The 12,232-nt window shown below is 35.8% G+C and overlaps 1 protein-coding gene across 2 annotated transcripts; it reads left to right on the forward strand.

The window, feature by feature from the left end:
* Nucleotides 1–218: 218 nt before the first annotated feature.
* LOC125223251 (serine/threonine-protein phosphatase PP2A catalytic subunit) lies at nucleotides 219–4,258 on the forward strand. Of its 2 annotated transcripts, none has more exons than XM_048126311.2 (11): nucleotides 219–486; nucleotides 1,218–1,340; nucleotides 1,494–1,577; nucleotides 1,677–1,748; nucleotides 2,375–2,446; nucleotides 2,699–2,739; nucleotides 2,889–2,955; nucleotides 3,069–3,260; nucleotides 3,349–3,438; nucleotides 3,517–3,624; nucleotides 3,738–4,258. In XM_048126311.2, exons 2-11 carry the CDS (start codon nucleotides 1,320–1,322, stop codon nucleotides 3,801–3,803), a joined length of 813 nt encoding a protein of 270 aa, XP_047982268.1. In that variant the 5' UTR covers nucleotides 219–486; nucleotides 1,218–1,319; the 3' UTR covers nucleotides 3,804–4,258. The 2 variants fall into 2 exon arrangements, with proteins under 2 accessions (XP_047982268.1, XP_047982267.1); XM_048126310.2 differs by having other exon boundaries at nucleotides 1,284–1,340.
* Nucleotides 4,259–12,232: the final 7,974 nt, after the last annotated feature.

Genomic DNA, 12,232 nt, shown 5'->3' on the forward strand with positions numbered 1-12,232 from the left:
CGTTGGCCAATCAGAGCGTGCCACGTAGGACTGTTCAGCGGCACGGACGGACGAGCGCCAAAGTTCTCACCGTTGCTGATGCTCTAAATAAAATTTGAAAGGTTGTCTAAAATTGGTTAATTAATTCAAAGGTGGAAATAATGTTCCTCCAAAAATATTGCCAAATCATCCGTAGCCACAACTGTTGCCACAGAAATTCCAACAAACTGTAAATTAAGGCAACCTGAAAGGGCAATTAGGTAATTTTGGCAATTCCTACTCTCTACTCTCCACCTGTCACCCTCTTCGCCTCATAGCCAGAAAAGCCACCAACAGCTGCACGACGCCGTCGGATTAATCAATCGCATCGGAAAATTGGTATAACTAGGGTTTATTCCATACGTGATGGATGCGCCGGTCGCCTCCAGTGGTGGCGGGGGAACCAATGGCAATCTCGACGAACAAATCGCGCAGCTAGTGCAATGCAAACACTTGTCCGAACCTGAGGTATTTATCCCTGCCCTTATTGATTTTCTTCTCCATGATTCTTCTTGAATTCTTAGGTTTTCGGTTGAAATGTTGGATTTTTATGGAATTCGAATTTATTGAGCCGCGTGGTGGATTTGATCCACTGTTTCTGACGTTAGATTCATTTGGGGGAATTTAAGGTGTGGTATATTTGAGCTGATTCTTTGGGTTCGCAGAATCTTATATTGTAAATTACGGCTATGTTTTTATGGCTCACTGCATTCGATTTAAAATTCAATCCCTTCACTGCAGTTTCGTTTTATCCTAAATTTGAAAGAATTTTAAGAAAGTTGACGTTTTCCAGGATGTGTTTTGGATATCTGCTTTTTGTTGGAATGGTACAGTGTGTAATACTAGTATTCTGTTGTGTCTAAAGATGGAAGAAAATATCTTTGTCTGACAAGAATGATTGTATAACAGGTTTTTTTGGATAAAAGATGAGAACCTACATTACTGAGTATTGTATTTTTACAAAGATTTTTTTGTTAATTCTTGTGTGAGTATACACGGCACCTTACTTGTTTACTTTGTCAACTTGTTTTTGGTGTCTAACTGCTGCTGTGTGTGCTATTTGTTATAATTTTTTTATGTGAAAACACTATTAGTCTTCCCAATATATTTACATTTTGTTTTGCTTTAAGATTGCCCTACTTTTAACTAGTACTATTATATATTCTTATGCTAAATGCAATTTGGATTAATACGTACAGCGAGGCTTGCATAGGTTCTTCCATGTTAATGAGGTCCTTACTTGCGGTCTCCGCTGATTTTACTAGGTAAGGGTGTTATGTGGCAAGGCCAAGGAGATCCTGATGCAAGAGAGCAATGTGCAGGTTTTCATTCCTCCTTATACTCTGACGTTACGGTGTATACAAATACGGTTGTTGGTTGGAATCATTTTAAATTCTTATTCTTTTCTCTACCTAGGCATCTCGTTGTGAAGATTAACCTATAATTCTCATCTGATCAATTTTTATCCCTTGCAGCCTGTTAAAAGCCCAGTTACTATATGTGGTGATATTCATGGTCAGTTCCATGATCTTGCTGAGCTTTTCCGGATTGGTGGGAAGGTATATACTTAAATCCCTTGTTGTGCTTATCATATTTGGTCTCTAAGGTTTCACTTGAGTAGATTCATATGTTTATCAATGTTTTCCACATCATGGCAGTGTCCGGATACAAATTATTTGTTTATGGGAGATTATGTTGATCGAGGATACTACTCCGTGGAAACAGTGTCGGTTAGTTAATTCTTTTTTATTTAAGTTTCCTAAATGCTAATCAATCATATAATTTCTCTTACTTGTCCAAACTATGCCAATACTCTCTTGTGTTGCCTTCTAAGTATGATCTGTCTCTGATGTTATGTCCTTTATATGAAGAGAGATATTACTCTTAACAAACTCCACCAGCATATTGAGATCTTAAAGCATGGAATAGAGAAATTAGACTGTTTTAATTATGAAGCAAAGGGTTTCTGCTGGATTTCTTTTGCTACAAGAAGTGAATATGTTGTTTTACAGGCTTAATATCAGCTATTTGAACCCTTTTGTAGCATCACTAGCACAATGGTAGAGACATCATAATCTTGGTTGTATGTATGTGAGAAAGGACCTCAGGGCTCAGATGGGGGGAGGGGGTTATGGTGGACTAAAATGGAAATTCTTAGATTACTGGTGTACTTATTTAGTGTGCGAAACTCTAGTGTCTTACATGTGTACTATATCTAACGGGTATCTATCCAAAGTGTCTAATACTAATCACCTTAGTTGTACATTGCTAGAATTTCCTGATTATATATTTACTGCCAGGAATTAGGATGCATGAGTTTAAACTTAATTTTGACATGTACATATATTTATTGCAGCTCTTGGTGGCTTTGAAAGTGCGTTATCCTCAAAGGATCACTATTCTACGTGGAAATCATGAAAGCCGACAGGTAAACTTGTATGAATGTTTTCTGTCTTTGTATATACGATGAAGGACCCAGCATCTTGGTCACCAAAGTGCACCCAAGACATGGAATTTCATTAGCTACATTTCTAGTTACTCATCAGATTTTCTAGATCAAATGACTGTTTATTCTTAGTGATCTATATCTGTTAATAGTTTCTTGAATTCAATTTTACTCAGTGGTTCCTAAATAATCCTCCAATTCTTAGTGCTAAAATGAGTTATCTGTATTTTGCAGATTACTCAGGTTTATGGTTTTTATGATGAATGCCTACGAAAGTAAGTTCTTTGAGTTTCTTCTATAGACTATCTTTTATGAACCATGGGAAAAAGAATTACAATCAAAGTGTTAGCATGCACTATCATCCATATTGAAATGCCTATGCTATTGATGTAAGCTTCTATGTTAATTTTGTTCTATTGTGAAGATATGGAAGCGCCAATGTGTGGAAGACCTTCACAGATTTATTTGATTTTTTCCCTCTTACTGCACTGGTTAGTATATTTGTTAAGAATGATGATACATCACTGCTTTTGAAGTCTTAATATCCTCCTCTTCCATGTCCTCATAAATTGACTGAAATATGCCATTTTATTCTTTCTTTTAGGTTGAGTCAGAAATCTTTTGTCTCCATGGTGGATTGTCGCCATCCATAGAAACTCTTGATAATATCCGTAATTTCGATCGTGTTCAAGAAGTTCCTCATGAAGGGCCTATGTGTGACCTTTTGTGGTCTGATCCTGATGATCGATGTGGTTGGGGTATCTCTCCTAGGGGTGCTGGATACACATTTGGTCAAGTAATTATCATATGCTTCTTGCTCATCCTCCATAATTTTTTTCATGTGAAGAATTAAGTAATTTACTACCTTCATGTTTATGGAACAGGACATATCAGAGCAATTTAACCATACGAACAAGTTGAAGCTTATTGCTAGAGCTCACCAGCTGGTTATGGAGGGATTTAACTGGGCACATGTAATTATATTAACTTCTTAACTGATATGTTCTTAATAACAACCTAATTGATAGCTTTGGTTGGTTGGTTGCTTGCAGGATCAAAAGGTTGTTACAATCTTTAGTGCACCCAATTATTGTTACCGCTGTGGAAACATGGCATCTATTCTTGAAGTTGATGACTGCAAGGGTCATACTTTCCTCCAGGTCTCTCTCTCTCTCTCTCTCATGTAGTGCTTGTACCTACCTTTTCACCTTGTGTCTGGCATTGTTGAACACGAGACTTTAGCCTATATTGGGTTTCACTATTTTAATTACAGTTTGAGCCAGCTCCCAGACGTGGTGAGCCAGATGTAACTCGAAGAACACCAGATTACTTTCTGTGAAGTAGCTGGAGGGGCTGCCGACTTGTGCAAGGCAGATGCCCGCTAGCTGTTTGCTTGTCTATAGCTGCCCATAATTTAAAAAATATATACTGCAAAAGTAGCGGGTGGTAAGAAAGCATAAAAAAGAAGTCTGGCGCTGCTTTCTTTGTTTCAGCTGTTACTACGGGCCATACCGCAAAAGAAGAGGCAGTGGAGCTGGCTGTGCTTTCCATTCACATACACTACTGATGCAAAAATGTGGAATTTTCTCCCACCTTCCCATTTTTCCATTTTTTGTTTACATATTTTGTATGAGATACATTAAATTTTCTCTCTCCAAAACTTGTCTCGTCATTTGAGAAAATACAAAAGGTTGTAGAGGAGAGAGTTTTATCACTTATTAAATATTTGTAGAGGATGCTGTTAAATTTGTATTGATCCTATTTTTCTATTAATGAATGACTGCTTGATCCCTATGTTCTGCTTCAAGAGGTTGAACTTCATATTGCGGTCGACTAAATTCGTGCGCCGCACTGTTTGCTGGAACAGGTTGTTGCAAGAGAAAGGTTGTGGGAATTTCTATATGACTCCTAGTATGTAATACTACAACTTGTGTGTGAGAAAATGGAGGGAGTGTAGTAGTTGGAGCTGGACAGCTAATTAAAGAAAGGATATAGCTTTGTGGGTTAACTGATTAATACCAGAGATGGGCAGAGAAAATGGAGGGTTGGAGATGGACAGCGGATTAAAGAATCCATTTAGTTACACTGATTTACTGTTGAATACCAGATATTTGCAGAATCACGGTGTTTCAAATCTGATTAATACATTAATTGGTGGTTTATCCAAAATAATTAGCACCTTTTAAATTTATCGCATACCCACTTGCAAGAATCTTTTATCTGGTTCTCATCAGAGAAAATTATTTGTGTCTAATTATGTCTCATGTATCATTAAAGCTATACACTGCTCTAACCATATGCAATGTCGTGTAAATAAAGACATGGAGACTAATTTGTTACTACTAGTAATATATTTACACAATTTATTGGTGCAATTTGTTTAAAAATTTTAAATTGGGGATTGGAAAATCCTATCATGAGCTAGGTAATTAAGAACGGGTCAGGACCACCTGCTATGAACAACAGGGGCTGTGCCTTTACATACACACATAATAATTTAAAAGAAAAAGTAAAAAATTAAATAAAAGACACTATACCTGCGTTTTGTTATTTGAATGTTGCGTTTCAAGGCACAACCCCTGATGTGCACAACAGGGGATCTTGCCCCAGTTAGAACTGTGATTGAATTTTTGTAACCTACCTAGGTTTAATGATGATCTATTTTAATAGGTTTACTCATCCATGTTTGCCCGTTCCTGAAAATTTGTTACTTATTTCCATGTTTGTCCGTTCCTAAAAATTTGTCATCTTTCACTTTTACATTTTTTGGTAATAAATCTCACATTGACTAGCTCTTTCTTACTCATATTTTATTATAAAATTATTATTGTAAAAGTAGGATCCACATTCCTCTAACTTTTTCAACTTATTTTTTATTATATTTTTTAAAATCTGTTTCAGGTCAAATGGTGACAAATTATGAGGAATGGAAGGAGTACCGTTGAGTTTTGGATGGTTTGTTGATAGAGTATTTAATACATGTACTTGCTTGACAAGCTGTTGTTTTGACTCAGCTCTCTTGTTCCACAAGCCTTTTCCTTGAACTCGTGTTGATAACTCATTTTGTTGTCTTCTCAATTGTTATTGGTTGTTGGTTGGTGGTGGCATTAGAGTATCTACAGACTACAGCCCTCTCTCCACGTCATTACTGAGGCTATATCATTTGACTTACATTCCTTGTTTTACTCTAAAATTGATGGAGTATATGAGACGGTACACAAAAATAATTTATTAAAAACGTTAAAAATTATAAATATTTAAAAAAAAAGATTTAAAACATATTTATGCATAAAATAATCATTAATTAAGGAATTCCACCATTTTTTTTTTATTAATTAAAAAAACTATATTTAAACAAGAAAATCAATTTAATCAAGTGTTAACCAAGCAATACATTTTAAAGAATTTACACGTAAACTCGGGTTTACAAAAATTTAAAGAATAAAAGTAGCATTGTTTTAAAAGATAATGAAAATAATATTATTATTTCTTAACGAGTTATCCGCATCTAACCCGAAATTATCATGCGGATTTGACCGATAATTTCGTGTGAATTTGTGTCATATAAAAAATTGTCAGTCCTATTTTGAACATCGTCTCATCTAAATATTTGTTTCGATATTTTTGCTACAAAAAGAATATGACTCTATTTAAGCGGGAAGTTCTAAAAAAATATGAGTTGCTTATATTAGGACGGAAGGAGTAATTTTGATGTAAGATTGTGAGTTTGTTTTACTTAAACTTTGTAATTTACAAATTTATAAATTTTTTATATTTCAATTTTACTACTCCATTAACCTAATTTTATTGTAAATTGATAAGTCGTATTCTAAGCCTTGGTTACTGGTCAGTATGTCGTGAAATGCATGTATTATCTGCAAAACAGTTGCTCAAGTGTGCAGGATTAAAGGATCCAAGTCAGTAGGAGACGATTCAGGTGACGCAAGTGAAAAGGGCGCTAGAAGGGTGCAATACTGACCAGGATGCATGCCAGAGAAAAGGCTCGAGATGGAGAAGAAGGATAGCTGGGATGATCATTAACAAGTGCATAAAAGTCAAAACTTGAAGGAAGTCTACCCTAAAAGCAAGGGCAAGCCTCCCTATAAAAGAAGCCAATTGGAGAGAGAGAAGCAGTTCGCCTTTAGAGTTGATCCCGTAGAGTTCGAAAAAAGTCCAACCACCACACTTAGTTAGAATTCTCTCTAGAAGATCAGTTCCTTCAGCATTGTCCAATCTCTCGTTCCTCGCCACAGCCATGGTCACTTGACGTCCAAGAGTCTACCGGAGAAGTCATCGATCCACCGTTCCAGCCAATTATCGTAGTAGTATAGCAGTATCATCGCCCGAAGTGGCCAAACAATCGTTACTTTGCTTTCTAGTTTAATCTTTACATGCTTTCGTCGTTGTTTTTGTTGCAAACACTCATCGTTGTTGCCTTTTGAAGTACTTGTGAAGTTCCAACGCTTAAATTATGAAGTTTCTATTTCGTATGTCGCTTTGGTTCGAGTTTGCTTCATTCTGCCTAAGAAAATTAGATCTAGTTGTTGCTTTTAATTTCTAAGTGTTTTCTTATATGGAGTTGTCGATCTGAAGTTATAGTTATGTTTTAGTCTAATCTTCGTGCTTGAGTCTTCGCGTTGCATATAATCACCGCCTTGCATGTCAGTCAGTAGAAGTAAAATTGCAGTTTCACTGTTTATTTTAAGTTGAGCATTTTAATCAATGGATCTTGAGTTTGAGGTTATGAATCTGAGTTTAGTTATGGTGTTTGTGTTCATATGATTTTTGTTAATACTTGGTGAAGAAGAAAACGCCAAAATCAACTTCAGTTTGGACCACTTTTACTTTTAAGTTACTTTTGCTTTTGTTCCCTACTTTTCAGTTATACTATCCAGACCTGTCAGAGAGCCACCAGCCACCAGATATACCTTGTTGTCTAATTTTCCTCTTTTAGTAACTGTCTACTTTCCATATGCCTCTGAGACACCTTGTCCCCTATTTTCACGAACACCACCACATGCCTGTTATTTTCACGCCTACTAGTCAGTAGAGTACCACCTTTATTTTTTGCCTAGGTAAAATCTCAACCCAAGCGTGGTAGCTAACCAAAACACCCAGGAAAGTCACCGCAGTTATCAAAACGTGTCCATTCTCGTGGGATTCGACCCTTACCTCCATTATACTAATCAGTAGAAGTGGGTTGAGGAAACTTGTTTGAAGCCAGGTCCCGGTTGTCGTACCAACGACTCATCTGGGTCGGGAATCTCTTCCTGATCAGTTGGATACACTCCAAATTACATACGAAAACCCGAGGAAAGAACCTGAGCCCTTTCATAAATATTCTTTCTTTCACTTACTCCCTTCGTCACAGAAAAATATGAACTTCATCCGTTCCATAAAAATATATGCATTTTTCATTTCGCCGTATCTACAAAAATATGTGTATTCCATTTTTGGAAAGTTATATCAATTTAATAATGTAGGTCTCACAACCCACTAACACACTACTTTAACTATTATTCTCATCCTCTCTCTTACTTTACCATACCATTATTCTCATCCTCTTACTTTACCATACCAGTATTCTCATCCTCTTTACCAATTCTGTCTAAATTCACGTGCCATATCCATTGCCCATATTTTTATGGAACTAAGAGAGTATTTTTCTTTAGTCCATTATTAAAAAGAATGAACTTTCTAATTTTGTAAATTCAGTTACAAACTTGTAAAGGTGGACTCTACTCTCCACTAAGAGCATCATTCGAGCATGCTTATCCGTAGCCCGTCGTGTTGGAGGGAGCGAGTAGCATCCCGGGGGCCGTGCCCAGGTCCGGCCCGGCGTAACATTGGAGGAGCATGGGTTGTGACCCAACGAGTTCCGGCCCGGCGTTGGAGAGCCTTCGGGCTGGACCGCAAGCCCCAATTTTTTTTTTCTAGGATTTGTAATTTTCATTTTCTATGACTTGTAAATTTTTTTTCGACTGAACAATGAATTTTTCATGTTTTAATTGTTCAGCGTATTCTATTTTACAAGTAAAATCTATTGTAGTTATGAATAGTGCAATTTAATAGTTGTGGCCCGGATGAGGCCTGAATGGAGCCTACAGGGTTAGAGGAGTTGTAGTCAGAGACTGAAATTTAGGGGAATGATGACGTGGAGGGGACTTGGGGCCTGAATTCGGGCCGGGGTTGTGGATACCCTTAACCCTGGTCCGGAGGCTCCAAGTCCCCTCCACGTCATTATTCCCATAATTTTCAGACCTAGGCCACAACTCCTATAACCCTGCAGTCCCCATCCAGGCCCCGACTATTAAATTGCACAATTCACTACTACAAGCTATTTTACTCCAAAAAATTCATTATTCAGTCAAAAATAAAAGATTACAAACCCTACAAAATAAAAGTTACAAGTCCTAGAAAATGAATAAAAAAATATTGGAATAAATAGAGGATAGAAGTGAGAAATTGAGAGAAGAATGTTGAAGAAATGGGATATAGATAAGTCAAAAATCGAATTTAAAAAAAATTAAAAAATTAGGGGGTTTGGGTCCGAACCGAACACCCCATACGCCGAGTCGGGACACAACAGGGCGCAGCCCTGAAAGCTCCAATGTCGAGCCGGGATGCAATGGGGCGCGGCCCCGGGCTGCTCTACCGTCCCCAGACGCAGCTCAGGCCGCGAATCTTCCTCCTCCAACGCGCGAGGCCGTGGGCCGGGACCCAGGTGCGGTCCGGCCCGCTGCGTTAACTATGCTCTAATACTACTTTCACTATTTCTCTCTACATGTCTAATAAATTACTACCAATTATGCATTAAAATTCGTGCGCAATAATGTTTATACTCCCTCTGTCCCACTTTAGGAGTCCCGATTTACTACTTTTAGGTGTCCCACTTTAGGAGTTCCGATTGGAATATTCCATAATTGGTAATAGTTCCAACATTCCACCCACTTTTTTCCACTCACATTTTATTATAAAACTAATATATAAAAGTAGGACCCACATTTCACTATCTTTTTTCACCAACTTTTCTTTATATTTCTTAAAACTCGTGCCGAACTCAACCGGGACTTCTAAAGTGGGACGGAGGGAGTATTTTTCAAGGATGGATGGAGTAGCATTTATGGTTCTGTAGTTTATTTCATAATCTTACTTTTATATTAAACCATTGATTCATACCTAAAACCGATCAAAAGTGAATAAAATCTGGTTAATAGTGTATCGGGTCGGTAATATGAACCGAAACTGTCGGTTCAACGCCTCTCTATTCCTGTAATTGGTTGACACTCAACACTCGGACAATTGAGTGCGTCTCTTCTGCGTGTGTATGAGTGAGAATAAAACCAATAAGTGATGAATTGGTCTACATTTTAGGGATACGCGTTACGAGTTACACGACTTTTATGTACTCGACACACAAAAATTCTAAACCTTGTCTTTTTGTTTTCATTTTTTTGGTTAAATTGGAATTTTTCAATAATATTAGTAGTTCATACTGCCAGCCGTGTCACACGCCCCAATTATATATTTATGCAAAGTGAGTATTAGTTTACTTTTAGTTTCTTATTCTTGATAACCTAAACACGCTCTTCTTTTCGGATATAGACAAAAATAAATCTAATTATTATCCTAGTAGTAGTACTATATAATTTTCAGTTCACATTATTTTTCGATTTGTAACCCATCTTCTTTTTCTGTGGAAATACTTAGATCAATACTTGTCATGCTACCTAAAATTAATACTACTAGCTATAGAGTATATTTTGTGAATATAGTAAATTGTAAAATTAAATATGTAATTCACTTTTTTACTATACTACTATATGCTTCGGTTGCTTTTACAATCTTACCAATCAAACTAAATTAAAACAACATTAAATCAGAAATTGATATCTAAATTATGGAGTATCAATCAAACCTACTAGTGTTCCCTCTTCATTTTTTTATTTCTTTTTCACTACCTGAATTTTATTGAAAAATAAACTATACAGTGACATTTGTAGTGGACCTTGTATCTTCAAAATGCACTTCTGGCGACCTCCTATTGGATCTCTTTCAGTCTCTTTCTCTCTCACAAACACACACATTTATACGTGTATAAATGTAGTAATCGCACTAAATGAATATAGTTTAGAGCTGCAGGTTTAGCAGAGTTGGCATTATGCCCTAAAATTCAGATTAAAAATATTGAACGTTTCTTCTTTCTTATACTATAAAATTCATTCTGTGATTGTTAATTTGAACTAATAGAAAAAGTTAAAAGTGACTCAAGAATCTAAATATTGCGTGGTTGGGTTTTTGGGGGAAAAGATTTGTTGGGTTAACAATGCTGGCAACCAAATAAACAATAAGCAAATAAATCTTGTCACTCCCATTTTAGATATGGTAGAATCAAATAAACCTTTTAGTGGCACCAATAATTTACTTAAAATAAATGTACATTTTTATCTAATTTGTTAATACTTTGCATATGTGTATTAATGTGCCACGCACCATATCATACTCTAAGTTTTTAATTAATTAGTGATTATAATAATTAGAGTGTACAGTCATTAATGTGCCAAGTGTGACCTCTTTTGATCTATATAATTGGCTCATTACAGAGTTGTTTAAGGACTTAAAGCACGATTATGCAAGTGATTATCGTGCCTGTACATATCGGCCTTTTGTTGGAAAGTTGTAATATTATTGGATCCAATTATGATTAGTTAATAGAAAAGAAAAGAAGTGCATTATTCATTGAAATTAAAGGAGAGTTACAGCTAAGTTTAAAATTTGATAACTAATCCATATAAAATACAGGGATGAATTTACAATTTTATTGGTTCATGTTTCATACACTATAAAAAAAAGATTTTTATGTGAACCACCTAGAGTTTAAATATAGTAGTACTATCATAAATAATGAATGCAACTTCTGAAACAAACGCAAGTACAAATTTATAATCATACATTTGGACTTTATTAGCTTTGACATTATTTTTGGTTTTTTACACGTTACAACCAAGTACTTTCCACATTTTTAACCCCAAATTAACTAATTTAAAAGTACATATAATGCTAGAAAATTAATCATCACTCGTGTATGAATACTTCAACGTGTGTGATACCACATGTTTTTAAATAAATTAAGCTCATTAATCTCTCGTGAATTTTCAAATTTGCACTAACAAAAAGCATTAATATAGAGCAACCGATAGCTAGTTCACTATTTGCCAGAATTTCAGTTCATATATTTATAGGATATTCTTCTTGCTACTTTATTACACTTTTAGTATTGTCTATATTCAATGAAGTCGTGGGACACCTTCACAAAAAGTTGATGGAATTTTCAAAATCAAAATTTGATATAATTTGAATTAAATTTGTTCACCAAAATTTACATGCATATCCCCTCGACCTAACCTAAGCAAATACATCATCACCTAACCAAGTCAATATAATTGGTCCCCAACATATATTATACTTAATTATGAGCTAAATTTTGATTAGGATCCCTTGTTGAGTAAGTTGTTGTAGCGATTATGATTGGCGTATTACCTACTAAATCAGGAAAAGTGTTACATCAGCAGTGGCGTTTACTCTTTGAGGAGTCAATTAATTTTTCACCAAGGTTGGATTGGAAATTGAAGAGCATACTTTGAAATTTGACTCAATCAATTCACTCCAAAATTTTGTAATAAAATATTACTCCCTCCTCCCTAAAAAAGTTAATCGTATTCTTTTTTAGTCCATCCCAACAAAATTGAGTTATTTTTTTTTTAACAA

This window comes from Salvia hispanica, chromosome 1 (assembly GCF_029641045.1).
Source record: "Salvia hispanica isolate PSC_SH4W2 chromosome 1, Shi_PSC_v1, whole genome shotgun sequence".
In the NCBI taxonomy this organism is placed as follows: Eukaryota; Viridiplantae; Streptophyta; class Magnoliopsida; order Lamiales; family Lamiaceae; genus Salvia; species Salvia hispanica.

Coding starts and splice junctions, on each gene's coding strand:
- LOC125223251 (XM_048126310.2), top strand. CDS start 385: ATGGATGCGCCGGTCGCCTCCAGTGGTGGCGGGGGAACCAATGGCAAT. Junction 3,439..3,516: donor AGGGATTTAACTGGGCACAT/GTAATTATATTA, acceptor GGTTGCTTGCAG/GATCAAAAGGTTGTTACAAT. Junction 3,625..3,737: donor AGGGTCATACTTTCCTCCAG/GTCTCTCTCTCT, acceptor TTTTAATTACAG/TTTGAGCCAGCTCCCAGACG.